Below are 17,049 nucleotides of genomic sequence, written 5' to 3' on the forward strand. Positions count from 1 at the left end.
CATCTTCTTATTTATTTCTCCTGTTATTCCTCTCCTCTTCTTCTTATTCTTCTTCTTCTTCTCCTTCTTCCTCTTCTTATTTTCCTTTTTTCTCTCCTTCTTTTTCTTCTAAATATGAACATATACATAAATGACTTTGATCATACATAATTTTCAGATTCCTACACAATATAAACATATACGTAAATTGACAAAAAAAATTCTATGAACAAAAAAAATTCATAAAAATTATATGAACAAAATTACAACAAAAAAAATTCATAAAAATTCTATGAAAAACTTTTCATATATATGAACACACAAACTTTTGCATATGCAACAATAATATCACCGAAAAAATGTATGAACAGAAAAAAATTCTAACTTTTGCATCTAAACTATATATACATCTAAATTAACTACAACAACTCAATTAACTATACATCTAAACTACACATCTAAATTAACTACAACAACTCAATTAACTATACATCCTAAATTACGCATCTAAATTAACTACACATCTAAATTAGGAAATTCCGCAACGGGCCGGGGCGGTGATCGACGAGGAGGCCGGCAGGACATGGGGGCGACGGTGAGGGGCGCGGCGACGGCGGCGGTGAGAGGCGCGGAGACGGCGACGGTGAGGGGCGCGGCGCGACGGCGATGGTGATAGGCGCGGAGACGGCGACGGTGAGGGGCGCGGCGCGACGAGCGATGAGGAGGGCAGGGGACGGCGACGGCGACGGTGAGGGGCACGGCGTCGGGCGGCGAGGACGCAGGGGACACGGGGCGGCGACGGCGTCTGGGCCGCGCGGGACGGCGTCAGAGGCAGGGGTGACGGCGAGGCGCAAATCGAGGGGCAGCCTGGCGGCGTCGTCTGGCGAGGCGAAAACGAACTGAATGAAAAATTTCACAAGTGCTACTTATATAGACGAAGCATTGGTTCCGGTTCGTGACAGAAACCGGGACGAATGCCACCTTTAGTCCCGGTTGGTGGTACCAACCGGGACCAAAGGCCCCTTTTCGGCAGCCCAAATGGCGGGAAGCGGCGGCCTTTGGTCCCGGTTGGTGCCACCAGCCGGGACTAAAGGGCGGCATTGGTCCCGGTTGGTGCCACGAACCGGGACCAAAGCCACCTTTAGACCCGGCTGGTGGCACCAACCGGGACCAAAGGCCTTGTGCTGCCCGGTTGGTGGGAGTTTAGTCCCACCTCGCTAGTTGAGAGTGGCCAGCACCTGTTTATAAGCTCCGCTGCCTCTTCCCTCTCGAACTCCTCTGAAATGCAGGCTTATGGGCCTAATTGGACACTTCAATGCCTGTGGGCCTACTGGGCCTACTGTGCGCCTGAATCCTGGCCCATGGTTGGGTTTCTAGTCGTATTCAGGCCGTGCTGGCCCAGTAGGTGGCATTTTTTTTTCTTTTTTTCTATTTATTTTTTCGTTTCTACTTAGAACTAAATAGTTATAGTTTTTTAGTGATTTCTTTTTTTTCTTTTAGGTCACAAAAATTATAAACTTTCTGTTAGTGCCATTAGCTTTAAAATTTGAATAGTTTAAATTTGATTTTTTTAAAATTTGTGTGAATCACTAGTTTATGAATCACTAGTTTACTATGTACTATCTTTCTGCACAGAGATACCAAAAATAATAAACTTTGTGTTAGTGCCATTAGTGTCAAAATTAGAATAGTTAAAATTTGAATTCTTTGAAATTTGTGTGAATCTCAAGTTTGTGATTAACTTTACTAGTGCCATTAGTTTTCAAATTAGAATAGTTAAAATTTGAATTCTTTGAAATTTGTGTGAATCTCAAGTTTGTGATTAACTTTACTAGTGCCATTAGTTTTCAAATTAGAATAGTTAAAATTTGAATTCTTTGAAATTTGTGTGAATCTCAAGTTTGTGATTAACTTTACTAGTGCCATTATTTTTTCATTTCTACTTAGAACTAAATACTTATAGTTTTTTAGTGATTTCTTTTTTCTTTTAGGTCACAAAAATTATAAAACTTTCTGTTAGTGCCATTAGCTTTAAAATTTGAATAGTTTAAATTTGAATTTTTTAAAATTTGTGTGAATCACTAGTTTATGAATCACTAGTTTACTAAATTTGTGTGAAAACACTTTGTGTATTATATTTACTATGTACAATCTTTCTGCACAGAGATACCAAAAATTATAAACTTTGTGTTAGTGCCATTAGTTTTCAAATTAGAATAGTTAAAATTTGAATTCTTTGAAATTTGTGTGAATCTCAAGTTTGTGATTAACTTTAATAGTGCCATAAGTTTTCAAATTAGAATAGTTAAAATTTGAATTCTTTGAAATTTGTGTGAATCTCAAGTTTGTGATTAAAATTACTAAAAAAATGAACATAGATGCGCCTATAGAGAAAATTCAACCTAAATTCATAATCAATTTCCATGAATTTCAGATAAATTCATTATGAATTTAGGTCAAATTTCCAGTATAGGGGCATCTATTTTCATTTTGAGAGGAGCTCAACAATGCAGAGAGAGACGGGCTTATAAACCAGTGTGGGCGCCCTTCGGTTGGCGAGGTGGGACTAAACTGTGAAGCGCAACGAGGACCGACCATTTAGTCCCGGTTCGTGGCATGAACCGGGACTAAAGGGGGGCCTTTGGTCCCGGTTCAGGCCACCAACCAGGACCAGTGGTGGTGGGCCGGGAGCCAGGCCCATTGGTCCCGGTTCGTCCCACCAACCGGGACCAAAAGGTCCAGACGAACCGGGACCAATGGCCCACGTGGCCCGGCCGGCCCCCTGGGCTCACGAACCGGGTCCAATGCCCCCATTGGTCTCGGTTCTGGACTGAACCGGGACTAATGGGCTGACCCGGTCTGGACCATTGCCCCCTTTTCTACTAGTGTTGCCATGCCAGTAACCGCTTGCCTGCCCTGGTGCCGATCCCTCGCATACCAGGCTCAGGAACGGCCACCGCCCCATATGCATGCCGCTCCGACTCGTAGAATCCCCTGTCTTTCTCTAGCAACTCGTCCAAGAATTGGGTCCACGACAAAGAGACAGGCTCCACGATAGCCGGCTTGTACCAGCCCTTGATGTCGTCATTGGTGGAGGAGCCGAAACCTATATATATATATATGTGCCTCCGCGATCAGCTGATGATCTAAGAGATCTAGAGAGAGAGAGAGAGCTTGGTGGGGGAGGTACTCCCCCATTAGGAGTAGAGAGAGATAATTATTAGAGACAAAAGGCAAAGATCAATGCATTAGCAAAGTTAGGATTTAGAATTGATTGTCACTAAACTGAATTTTATTGATTGGTAACGTGCTATCGTTCCTTGCCCGTTTGTAACATGTCTAGTTAGGAAATTTTAAAAAGGTTAAGAAAGTTTTCATTGCGAGGATTAAAAAACCACCGTGAGGAGATATAGTGGTGGGATGGATGTGAGACGAAAATAAACCAGACCAAAGTGATGGGACGAAAATAAACCGTGGATACTATTCAACCAACTCAGACATTAGGGCAGTTCACTCCTGTCACCAACCTCTTAGAGCATCTCCAACAGCCGCCCAACGCGCGGCGCGCTAAAAACCAGTTTGCAGCGCGCCCATCGCCTGGTTTGGCACGGTGGACAACACTGGCTCCAGCAGCCGCGGTAAAATGCAGCGCGCGCGTGTAGCTCCAGCAGGCGCGCTAAAATGCAGCGCGCGTTCTCACACAAACACTACGATGCATAGATTTAAACCATACATAATTCTCATAGCATAGATAAAAAACGATACAAAGATATTTTACATAGTTCATAGCATAGATAGATAAACAGAACTACAGTGCAACTACATAAATAAACTACGGTGCAACTAGATAAACTATGGTGCAGCTAGAACTACTGAGTCGTCCTCATCATCATCCTCATCCTCGGTGGTGTTGTCCGAGGTATCGATCTCATATGTCATCCCAACGTTCATCGTCTGACGTGGAGATCGACTTCCCACCTGCTTCAACGATATCGCACTGCGATATGGCCAGTGCCTTCCGCCGACGCCGGTCTGCCCGCTCCGTGCGGCGCCTTGCCGTCCTCTCCGCCCAGTAGGCGCGCTCATCGGCGACATCCTCCGGGTGGCACCGGCGCCACTCCGCCATGGCTCGCTCGTCCTCCTCGGCGATGAGGTGGCGGCGCTGCCGCCGATGGTGCTCCGCATGATCCTGGTCCGTGATAAGACGAGGCGGAGGGGCGACGGCCTGCGCCTGTTCGCGCGTGTAGACGTCACGAAAGTTCATCCGTGACGGAGGCCTCTCTAGGCGCCACGCAGCCGCGTTGTACACGCGGGCGGCCTCGTGCGCGGTCCGGAACATGCCGTGGCCGAGCCGGACGTCGCCGGACCGGATCTCGGTGTAGTACCGACCGTTGGCGCGCTCGCGGACGCCGCGGCGGCATGGTGGCGCGGTGGTGGCGGGGTGCTGAAGCGGCGAGGAAACAGCGAGAAAGCAGTGGAAGCCGCGAGGAGGCGGGGGAAATGCGCGCGTGGCAATGTGGAGGAACGCGTGGCGAGCGCCGCAATGCGGCGCGCCAAATCTATCGCGCGACCAACAACTTTCTCCCGCGCGCGCTCAAACGTTTATCGCGCGCGCTTGTTTCAGCCGCCGCTGGAGCGCGCGAAAACTTCCCGCGCGCGCTAAATGGGCTTTTTACCCCGCGCACACGTCTTTTGGCGCGGCTGTTGGAGATGCTCTTATGTGGAAAGGAAATTCTCTACAACTTCAGTTGCAGAATCTATCTGGATTGCATCCCAACTTGTTAATTGACTCTCAATTATTTTGTTTGGGCTGTGACTTGCAAACTCGAGACCATCCTAACTTGTATTTCTTCCCTGGGTAAGCAAAGCACACGATCTACCATCCCTGGAGGACACCCTTCACAAGCAATGCATCAACGGTACCAGGTTGGAGATTAAATGCAGGACATCCCAATCTTACATACTTGTATTAAGCAGCTGAGCAGAATATTTGCAATGGCACACAACACAAGTAAACATAATGCCAGTACAAGCAAACTTGGCTTTCAAGGCTATTTCCTGAATATTTCACACAACACGACTGCTCATTAACACATAAGAGTCAAATAATATAATATAGACTTCATACATACTACTTGCCGACATACAAAATATAGAGGCTACATACAAAATAATAATATATATAGTTGATACCTGCCGACATACAATTACCACTCCTGATTACAGATAGCACACTACACCTGGGTAGCGTATCCCTCCAGCAACATCTCCATCTTGTCTCTCACAACCCGGGACCATGCAACGGTAATCTCCACCTCAGAACCACAGATGAAACATCTATCTTGACTAATGTTGCACCACTTGGAAGGGAAGTGGACAAGATCAGAGATAGAACCAGAATCAACATAGGCTGTTACTTCAACAGTCACTCCTTTTTCAAACTCTACTGAAATGGCGTTTCTTGACAAAGGAACATAACCATCCAAAACTACTTCGTCTTCTCTAGTAATTTTTTCAGTAGAATCAAACAGCACAACCCTCTCACAGCCAGAAACAATACAAGCAACCTGACCCCCAGAGCTAAAAGGGAACTCCCCTCCAACAACACGAACGGACAATACAGTGAGCTGGACCGTCGTAGGAAAAACCTCAAACCTCAACTCCGCAGTACAGAATGGGCTATCAAAGAGTAAAGGTTGCTCACCGTCGCCGTTTGCTTCTTTATACCGCTTGCTAACACACATCAACTGTGTATCATTGTGCTCATCATCTCCATCACGTACTTTTAGTTCAACTTCAAAGTCAACATAATCCCCAACTAGAATTGCGCGAGACGGGCCAGTCAAGCGCAGATAAGAGTCCTGCAATCATTAGATTAAATCATTATTGTAGTGTTTGGCTGAAGAGGAAGAAAAATAGTACTTAAAAGAACCAGAGGACAAAGAAGTATATATATATATTACTTAAAAGAAACAGAGGACAAAGAAGTATGTACTACTTAAAAGAAGAAGAGGACAATGAAGAGAAAGTGAATATACAACAGTACATACATGTCCAGAGAGTAATTGACCCCTGATCCTCGACCGAGAGAAGAGAAGGTTGCGGTTGCGGTCTACGGTGTCTCGGGCAGCAACCACGCCATAAACAGAGAGTGGCCACTTCAGCTGCTCCGTTAGTCCAACAAGTTTGAATGAGTAGATTTGCAACGTTCTTTCAGTGACAGCGGCATGGGGCAGAAGGATACCGGGTGTGCAGTGCGTAAATTGGAGAGGACTTAATGTCGCTGCAACACAAATTAAACAAAGACCATCAGTTCACTTTCATTTTGAAATGCTTCAAGAGTTACTAGTACAAAGAGATCTCAAGCAGATACCACTTCCCCCCTGTTTTGTTGAACCGTGTAAGTGTGAATACTTGCATTTACCTAGATATTCCTCAGTCCTTATACCACATTAAAGCTCTAATTCAATTTTAACACTTCCCTAAACTATAAATATGACAATGTGAGTATCTTTGAGTTGCATATTATTTCCTAATTTAACTGTGCCCAATTGTCCATACTCAATGGGTCTTACTTCATACTTTTTAATCAGACCAATACTATAAATAAATGACTTATTGCAGATTCAGTTTTATGTTGTAGCAAGTCCCATAGTTAACTTGCCGCTTACTGGAATTAGTAGGTCAAGCCATATATTTACGGAAATGTTAACGCCCACACGTGTGGGCGTTGACCATCTTGACCACACGCATCCATCACCGTCCAGTACTATATGCACGAATCTTGACACAATCTGGCTGATTTTCTGTGCCACGTAGGACAAGGCGTGTGTGTGGTGTGTGACATAGTTCGCCCACACATCCATTTTACCACACGAAGGGGCCGGTGTGTGGGCGTTTAGCAGTTCACCCACACACCAGTTTTCAGTCACGCATAAGGGCTGATGTGTGGGCATTTGCCATCTCGCCCACACGCCCGTCTCCTCTCCCACACGTAAGCTGCTAGTTGCCATGTGTTTTTGCAGCGCACATGGCAACTGCCTCTAGTGTGCTTTATAAGCAGGTGGCAACTCTTTTTTTACCCGAGATGCCATGTGTGTTTTTGCAGGGTACACGGCAACTGCCTAGAGTGCACGTAAGCAGATGGCAACTGTCTTTTACCGAGGGTTGCTGTTGGGGAACGTAGCAGAAATTCAAAATTTTCCTACGTGTCACCAAGATCTATCTATGGAGAGACCAGCAACGAGGGGAAGGAGAGTGCATCTACATACCCTTGTAGATCGCTAAGCGGAAGCGTTCAAGTGAACGGGGTTGATGGAGTCGTACTCGTCGTGATTCAAATCACCGATGATCCTAGTGCCGAACGGACGGCACCTCCGCGTTCAACACACGTACAGCCCGGTGACGTCTCCCACGCCTTGATCCAGCAAGGAGAGAGGGAGAGGTTGAGGAAGACTCCATCCAGCAGCAGCACAACGGCGTGGTGGTGGTGGAGGAGCGTGGCAATCCTGCAGGGCTTCGCCAAGCACCACAGAAGAGGAGGGAGAGAGAGATGCAGGGCTGCACCAACGAGAGATCGAATCGCGTGTGTTATGGGCAGCCCTAGGCCTCATATATATAGGGAAGGGGAGGGGCTGCGCCCCCTCTAGGGTTCCCACCCCCTAGGGGGGCGGCAGCCCTAGATGGGGATCAAGGATGGCGGCCAAGAGGGGGAGAGGAGAGGGAGGCGCACCAATATGGGCCTTAAGGCCCATATCCCTTAGGGTTTGCCCCCTTTCCACCTCTTAGGCGCCATGGGCCCTTGTGGGAGGCGCACCAGCCCACTAAGGGGCTGGTCCCTCACCACTCTTAGCCCACGCAAGCCTCCGGGGTTGGTGGCCCCACTTGGTGGACCCCCGGGACCCTCCCGGTGGTCCCGGTACATTACCGATAAACCCCGAAACTCTTCGGTGACCAAAACAGGACTTCCCATATATAATCTTTACCTCCGGACCATTCCGGAACTCCTCGTGACGTCCGGGATCTCATCCGGGACTCCGAACAACATTCGGTAACCACATACAAGCTTCCTTTATAACCCTAGCGTCATCGAACCTTAAGTGTGTAGACCCTACGGGTTCGGGAGACATGCAGACATGACCGAGACGTTCTCCGGTCAATAACCAATAGCGGGATCTGGATACCCATGCTGGCTCCCACATGTTCCACGATGATCTCATCGGATGAACCACAATGTCAAGGACTTAATCAATCCCGTATACAATTCCCTTTGTCTATCGGTATGTTACTTGCCCGAGATTCGATCGTCGGTATCCAATACCTAGTTCAATCTCGTTACCGGCAAGTCTCTTTACTCGTTCCGTAACACATCATCCCGTGATCAACTCTTTGGTCACATTGCGCATATGATGATGTCCTACCGAGTGGGCCCAGAGATACCTCTCCGTTTACACGGAGTGACAAATCCCAGTCTCGATTCGTGCCAACCCAACAGACACTTTCGGAGATACCTGTAATGCACCTTTATAGTCACCCAGTTACATTTGTGACGTTTGATACACCCAAAGCATTCTACGGTATCCGGGAGTTGCACAATCTCATGGTCTAAGGAAATGATACTTGACATTAGAAAAGCTTTAGCATACGAACTACACGATCTAGTGCTATGCTTAGGATTGGGTCTTGTCCATCACATCATTCTCCTAATGATGTGATCCCGTTATCAACGACATCCAATGTCCATGGTTAGGAAACCGTAACCATCTATTGATCAACGAGCTAGTCAACTAGAGGCTTACTAGGGACATGGTGTTGTCTATGTATCCACACATGTATCTGAGTTTCCTATCAATACAATTATAGCATGGATAATAAACGATTATCATGAACAAGGAAATATAATAATAACCAATTTATTATTGCCTCTAGGGCATATTTCCAACAGTCTCCCACTTGCACTAGAGTCAATAATCTAGTTCACATCGCCATGTGATTAACACTCACAGGTCGCATCGCCATGTGACCAACATCCAAAGAGTTTACTAGAGTCAATAATCCAGTTCACATCACTAGGTGATTAACACTCAATGAGTTCTGGGTTTGATCATGTTGCTTGTGAGAGAGGTTTTAGTCAACGGGTCTGAACCTTTCAGATCCGTGTGTGCTTTACAAATCTCTATGTCATCTCCTAGATGTAGCTACCACGTTCTATTTGGAGCTATTCCAAATAACTGTTCTACTTGGAGTTATTCTAAATTGTTGCTCCATTATACGTATCCGGTATCTCTAACGGAGCTATCCGGATAGGTGTTAAGCTTGCATCGACGTAACCCTTTACGACGAACTCTTTTACCACCTCCATAATCGAGAAAAATTCCTTAGTCCACTAGTTACTAAGGATAACTTTGACCGCTGTACTGTGATCCATTCTTGGATCACTCTTGTACCCCTTGACTGACTCATGGCAAGGCACACTTCAGGTGCGGCACACAACATAGCATACTGTAGAGCCTATGTCTTAAGCATAGGGGACGACCTTCGTCCTTTCTCTCTATTCTGCCGTGGTCGAGCTTTAAGTCTTAACTTCATACCTTACAACTCAGGCAAGAATTCCTTCTTTGACTGATCCATCTTGAACATCTTCAAGATCACGTCAAGGCATGTGCTCATTTGAAAGTACTATTAAGCGTTTTGATCTATCCTTATAGATCTTGATGCTCAATGCTCAAGTAGCTTAATCCAGGCTTTCCATTGAAAAACACTTTCCAAATAACCCTATATGCTTTCCAGAAATTCTACGTCATTTCTGATCAACAATATGTCAACAACATATACTCATCAGAAATTCTATAGTGCTCCCACTCACTTCTTTGGAAATACAAGTTTCTCATAAACTTTGTATACACCCAAAATCTTTGATTATCTCATCAAAGCGTACATTCCAACTCCGAGATGCTTACTCCAGTCCTCAGAAGGATTGCTGGAGCTTTGCATACTTATTAGCATCTTTTAGGATTGACAAAACCTTCCGGCTGTATCACATACAACCTTTCGTCGAGGAAACAATGTTTTGACATCCTATCTGCAAGATTTCATAAATAATGCAGTAATCGCTAATATAATTCCAACAGACTCTTAGCATCGCTACGAGTGAGAAAGTCTCACCGTAGTCAACTCCTTGAACTTGTCGGAAAAACATCTTAACGACAAGTCGAGCTTTCTTAATGGTGACATTTACCATCATTGTCCGCCTTCCTTTTAAAATCCATATGTACCTAACAGCCTTACGACCATCAAGTAGTTCTTCCAAAGTCTACACTTCGTTTTCATATATGGACCCTATCTCGGATTTTATGGTCTTGAGCCATTTATCGGAATCCAGGCCCACCATCGCTTCTCCATGGCTCGTAGGTTCATTGTTGTCTAGCAACATGACTTCCAAGACAGGGTTACGTACCACTTTGAAGTAGCACGCATCCTTGTTGACCTACGAGGTTTGGTAGTGACTTGATCCGAAGTTTCATGATCACTATCATAAGCTTCCACTCCAATTGGTGTAGGTGCCACAGGAACAACTCTTTGTGCCCTGCTATACACTAGTTGAAGTAACGGTTCAATAACCTCATCAAGTTTTCACCATCCTCCCACTCAATTCTTTCGAGAGAAACTTTTCCTCGAGAAAGGACCCGATTCTAGAAACAATCCCTTATTGCTTTCGGATCTGAGACAGGAGGTATACCCAACTGTTTTGGGTGTCCTATGAAGATGCATTTATCCGCTTTGGGTTCGAGCTTATCAGCCTGAAACTTTTTCACATAAGCATCGCAGCCCCAAACTTTTAAGAAATGACAGCTTAGGTTTCTCTAAACCATAGTTCATACGGTGTCATCTCATCGGAATTACGTGGTGCCCTATTTAAAGTGAATGTGGTTGTCTCTAATGCCTAACCCATAAACTATCGTGGTAATTCGATAAGAGACATCATGGTATGCATCATATCCAATAGGGTGCAGTTATGATGTTCGGACACACCATCACACTATGGTGTTCCAGGCTGTATCAGCTGTGAAACAATTTCCACAATGTCTTAATTCTGTGCCAAACTCGTAATTCAGATATTCATCTCTATGATCATATCATAGATCTTTTATCCTCTTGTTACGACGATCTTTCAACTTCACCCTGAAATTACTTGAACCTTTCAATAATTCAGACTCGTGATCCATCAAGTAAATATACTCAACATCTACTCAAATCATCTGTGAAGTAAGAACATAACGATATCCACTACATGCCTCAGCACTCATTGGATTGTACACATCAAAATGTATTACTTCCAACAAGTTGCTTTCTAGTTCCATTTTACTGAAAACGAGGCTTTCAGTCATCTTGCCCATGTGGTATGATTTGCATGTCTCAAGTGATTCAAAATCAAGTGAGTCCAAACGATTCATCTGTATAGAGTTTCTTCATGCATATCTACCAACAAACATGGTTCGCATGTCTCAATCCTTTCAAAAATGAGTGAGTCCAAAGATCCATCAACATGGAGCTTCTTCATGCGTTTTATACCGATATGACTTAAGTGGCAGTGCCACAAGTAGGTGGTACTATCCTATATCTTTTGGCATGAACATGTGTATCACTACGATCGAGATTTAATAAACCATTCATTTCAGGTGTAAGACTATTTGAAGGTATTATTCAAATAAACAGAGTAACCATTATTCTCTTTAAATGAATAACCGTATTGCGATAGACATAATCCAATCATGTCTATGCTCAACGCAAACACCAATCTTGATGGTAGAGGGAGCATGCGATGCTTGATCATATCAAGCTTGGAAAAACTTCCAACACATATCGTCATCTCACCTTTAGCTAGTCTCCGTTTATTCCGTAGCCTTTTGTTTCGAGTTACTAACACTTAGCAACGAACCGGTATCTAATACCCTGGTGCTACTAGGAGTACTAGTAAAGTACACATCAACACAATGTATATCCAATATACTTCTATCGACCTTGCCAGCCTTCTAATCTACCAAGTATCTAGGGTAATTCTGTTCCAGTGGCTGTTCCCTTTATTACAGAAGCACTTAGTCTCGGGTTTGGGTTCAACCTTGGGTTTCTTCACTAGAGCAGCAGTTGAATTGCCGTTTTATGAAGTATCCCTTCGTGCCCTTGCCCTTCTTGAAACTAGTGGTTTCACCAACCATCAACAATTGATGCTCCTTCTTGATTTCTACTTTTGGTGTCAAACATCGCGAATATCTCTAGGATCATCATTTATGTCCCTGATATATTATAGTTCATCACGAAGCTCTAGTAGCTTGGTGGTAATGACTTCGGAGAAACATCACTATCTTATCTGGAAGATCAACTCCCACTTGATTCAAATGATTGTTGTACTCAGACAATCCGAGCACAAGCTCAACAATTGAGCTTTTCTCCTTAGTTTGCAGGTTAAGAAAATCGTCGGAGGTCTTATACCTCTTGACATGGGCACGAGCCTGAAATTCCAATTTCAGCCCTCAAAACATCTCATATGTTTCGTGACGTTTCAAAAAACGTCTTTGGTGCCTCAACTCTATACCGTTGAACTGAACTATCATGTAGTTTTCAAAATGTGTATGTCAGATGTTCGCAACATCCACAGACAACGTTCGAGGTTTTAGCACACTGAGCGGTGCATTAAGGACATAAGCCTTCTAAGAAGCAATGAGGACAATCCTCAGTTTACGGACCTAGTCCGCATAATTGCTACTATCAACTTTCAACTAATTTTTCTCTAGGAACATATCTAAACAGTAGAACTATAGCATGAGCTACGACATAATTTGCAAAATCCTTTTGACTATGTTCAGGATAATTAAGTTCATCTTATGAACTCCCACTCAGATAGACATCCCTCTAGTCATCTAAGTGATTACATGATCCGAGTCAACTAGGCCGTGTCCGATCATCACGTGAGACGGACTAGTCAACGTCGGTGAACATCTTCATGTTGATCGTATCTTCTATACGACTCATGCTCGACCTTTCGGTCTTCTGTGTTCCGAGGCCATGTCTGTACATGCTAGGCTCGTCAAGTTAACCCTAAGTGTTTTGCATGTGTAAAACTGTCTTACACCCGTTGTATGTGAACGTAAGGATCTATCACACCCGATCATCACGGCGTGCTTCGAAACGACGAACTGTAGCAACGGTGCACAGTTAGGGGAGAACACTTCTTGAAATTTTAATGAGGGATCATCTTATTTACTACCGTCATTCTAAGCAAATAAGATGTATAAACATGATAAACATCACATGCAATCAAATAATAGTGACATGATATGGCCAATATCATATAGCTCCTTTGATCTCCATCTTGGGGCTCCATGATCATCATTGTCACCGCCATGACACCATGATCTCCATCATCATGATCTCCATCATCGTGTCTTCTTGAAGTTGTCACGTCATCTATTACTTCTACTACTACAGCTAACGGTTAGCAATAAAGTAAAGTAATTACATGACGTTTATGTTGACACGCAGGTCATAAATAAATTAAGACAACTCCTATGGCTCCTGCCGGTTGTCATACTCATCGACATGCAAGTCGTGATTCCTATTACAAGAACATGATCAATCTCATACATCACATATATCATTCATCACATCCTTTGTGGCCATATCACATCACATAGCATACCCTGCAAAAACAAGTTAGACGTCCTCTAATTGTTGTTTGCATGTTTTACGTGGCTGCTATGGGTTTCTAGCAAGAACGTTTCTTACCTACGCAAAGACCACAACGTGATATGCCAATTGCTATTTACCCTTCATAAGGACCCTGTTCATCGAATCCGGTCCGACTAAAGTGGGAGAGACAGACACCCGCCAGCCACCTTATGCAACTAGTGCATGTTTGTCGGTGGAACCGGTCTCACGTAAGAGTACGTGTAAGGTTGGTCCGGGCCGCTTCATCCCACGATGCCGCCAAATCAAGATAATACTAGTAACGGCAAGCATATTGAACAAAATCAACGCCCACAACTACTTTGTGTTCTACTCGTGCATAGAATCTACGCAATAAACCTGGCTCTGATACCACCTGTTGGGGAACGTAGCAGAAATTCAAAATTTTCCTACGTGTCACCAAGATCTATCTATGGAGAGACCAGCAACGAGGGGAAGGAGAGTGCATCTACATACCCTTGTAGATCGCTAAGCGGAAGCGTTCAAGTGAACGGGGTTGATGGAGTCGTACTCGTCGTGATTCAATCACCGATGACCAAGTGCCGAACGCACGGCACCTCCGCGTTCAACACACGTACAGCCCGGTGACGTCTCCCACGCCTTGATCCAGCAAGGAGAGAGGGAGAGGTTGAGGAAGACTCCATCCAGCAGCAGCACAACGGCGTGGTGGTGATGGAGGAGCGTGGCAATCCTGCAGGGCTTCGCCAAGCACCACAGAAGAGGAGGGAGAGAGAGATGCAGGGCTGCACCAACGAGAGATTGAATCGCGTGTGTTATGGGCAGCCCTAGGCCTCATATATATAGGGAAGGGGAGGGGCTGCGCCCCCTCTAGGGTTCCCACCCCCTAGGGGGGCGCGGCAGCCCTAGATGGGGATCAAGGATGGCGGCCAAGAGGGGGAGAGGAGAGAGAGGCGCACCAATATGGGCCTTAAGGCCCATATCCCTTAGGGTTTGCCCCCTTTCCACCTCTTAGGCGCCATGGGCCCTTGTGGGAGGCGCACCAGCCCACTAAGGGGCTGGTCCCTCAACACTCTTAGCCCACGCAAGCCTCCAGGGTTGGTGGCCCCACTTGGTGGACCCCCGGGACCCTCCCGGTGGTCCCGGTACATTACCGATAAACCCCGAAACTCTTCCGGTAACCAAAACAGGACTTCCCATATATAAATCTTTACCTCCGGACCATTCCGGAACTCCTCGTGACGTCCGGGATCTCATCCGGGACTCCGAACAACATTCGGTAACCACATACAAACTTCCTTTACAACCCTAGCATCATCGAACCTTAAGTGTGTAGACCCTACGGGTTCGGGAGACATGCAGACATGACCGAGACATTCTCCGGTCAATAACCAACAGCGGGATCTGGATACCCATGTTGGCTCCCACATGTTCCACGATGATCTCATCGGATGAACCACGATGTCAAGGACTTAATCAATCCCGTATACAATTCCCTTTGTCTAGCGGTATTGTACTTGCCCGAGATTCGATCGTCGGTATCCCGATACCTTGTTCAATCTCGTTACCGGTAAGTCTCTTTACTCGTTCCGTAACACATCATCCCGTGATCAACTCCTTGGTCACATTGCGCATATGATGATGTCCTACCGAGTGGGCCCAGAGATACCTCTCCGTTTACACGGAGTGACAAATCCCAGTCTCGATTCGTGCCAACCCAACAGATACTTTCGGAGATACCTGTAATGCACCTTTATAGTCACCCAGTTACATTGTGACGTTTGATACACCCAAAGCATTCCTACGGTATCCGAGAGTTGCACAATCTCATGGTCTAAGGAAATGATACTTGACATTAGAAAAGCTTTAGCATACGAACTACACAATCTAGTGCTATGCTTAGGATTGGGTCTTGTCCATCACATCATTCTCCTAATGATGTGATCCCGTTATCAACGACATCCAATGTCCATGGTTAGGAAACCGTAACCATCTATTGATCAACGAGCTAGTCAACTAGAGGCTTACTAGGGACATGGTGTTGTCTATGTATCCACACATGTATCTGAGTTTCCTATCAATACAATTATAGCATGGATAATAAACGATTATCATGAACAAGGAAATATAATAATAACCAATTTATTATTGCCTCTAGGGCATATTTCCAACAGTTGCCATGTGTTTTTGCATGGTACATGGCAACTGCCTCAACGTGCACGTACATGGCAACTGCCCTAACATGCACGTAAGCAGATGGCAACTCTTCCTTTTTACATGGCAACTGCCCTAGCATACTTGTGAGCACATGGCAACTCTCTCAACTGCCTAGTGTTAGTATGTGGCAATTCCTAAAGTTATAAAATCATGGCAACTACGTTAGACCAGACCATACATGGCAACTGCAGTTGAGCAACCATGGCAACTGCAGTTGTCCGACATGGCAACCGTAGTTCAGCAACATGGCAACTGCAGATAAACGAACATGGACGAGGGTCTGGACCATGGCAACTGCGGGCGCGCGGTGGGCGTCACGCGTCGTGTGTGGGACCAGAAGGGTACGAGGCCTGACATATGGACGTGTGGGCGTTATCAACTTCGCCCACACGGACGCGTGTGAGAGGGTTCAGGAGGGAAAAAGATGTGTGTGGGCATTAGTTGTTTTGCCCACACATAGGTGTGTGGGCTGGTTGCTGTCCACGCCACACGAGGCGTGTGGCACAACTACCCGATACACCACACGTGTGGCAGTTATCGGGACCCTATATTTATTATGATACAGTCAGATCTTCAGACTCATTTGCATCCGTTTGTCATCCGCACCTTATGACACACACAGGTACTGGTGAATATTAGGACAGCGAGTGCCAGCGAAGCAGTAAGTAATTTTTTTTGTCTCAGTGGTAGTATAAAAAATCATACTAGTAGTAAGAGCTCACTAAGATAATAATAATAGACTAAACGAATAAAGTTGAGCATGGATATTTTACTTACTTTTATCTTCGAAGCCACCGAACCGCCCGGCCTTGCTGCCACTAGAGCGTTCCCAGATGCTACGGTGGCCTACGAAAAATTCCAGCTCATCATCCATCCACTCTTTGAGTTGCTCCGTTTGAGATTTTGTTTGCTGCTCATCAGCAACGCGCTCCTCCTTCACCACAATTTGGCTCTGCTGCTTGTTCTTCTCCCTCTACTTCCTATGCTTCTTGCTCATTAACCTCTGCCTCTCCATCTCTCTCTCGGCCTCCCTCACCTTCTCATACTCCTCCTCATCCTCCACCGTAAACATCATCGCCAACTCATTCTTGTAAAGGCTGGGTGTATCAAGGACACTGGAGGAGAGTTCCAAGAATTCGTTGGACAGAAAAG

General features: G+C 45.4%; 1 protein-coding gene across 1 annotated transcript; it reads right to left on the reverse strand.

The window, feature by feature from the left end:
* Positions 1-5,096: 5,096 nt before the first annotated feature.
* Positions 5,097-16,837, reverse strand: LOC125534615. Its single transcript, XM_048697790.1, has 3 exons — positions 16,675-16,837; positions 6,030-6,262; positions 5,097-5,840 (listed from the first exon to the last, which is right to left on the reverse strand). The coding sequence occupies exons 1-3, from the start codon at positions 16,769-16,771 to the stop codon at positions 5,214-5,216; spliced, it is 957 nt and encodes a 318-aa protein (XP_048553747.1). The 5' UTR covers positions 16,772-16,837; the 3' UTR covers positions 5,097-5,213.
* Between the last annotated feature and the right edge of the window lie 212 nt (positions 16,838-17,049).

This window comes from Triticum urartu, chromosome 2 (genome assembly GCF_003073215.2).
Source record: "Triticum urartu cultivar G1812 chromosome 2, Tu2.1, whole genome shotgun sequence".
In the NCBI taxonomy this organism is placed as follows: Eukaryota; Viridiplantae; Streptophyta; class Magnoliopsida; order Poales; family Poaceae; genus Triticum; species Triticum urartu.

Bases quoted from the DNA above. Each gene is read 5' to 3' on its own strand.
- LOC125534615 (XM_048697790.1), bottom strand. From the start codon at position 16,771: ATGGATGATGAGCTGGAATTTTTCGTAGGCCACCGTAGCATCTGGGAA. The intron at 6,263-16,674 runs GTAAGTAAAATA...TTTGTGTTGCAG, and splicing joins CGGTGGCTTCGAAGATAAAA to CGACATTAAGTCCTCTCCAA. The intron at 5,841-6,029 runs GTATGTACTGTT...TAATGATTGCAG, and splicing joins GTCAATTACTCTCTGGACAT to GACTCTTATCTGCGCTTGAC.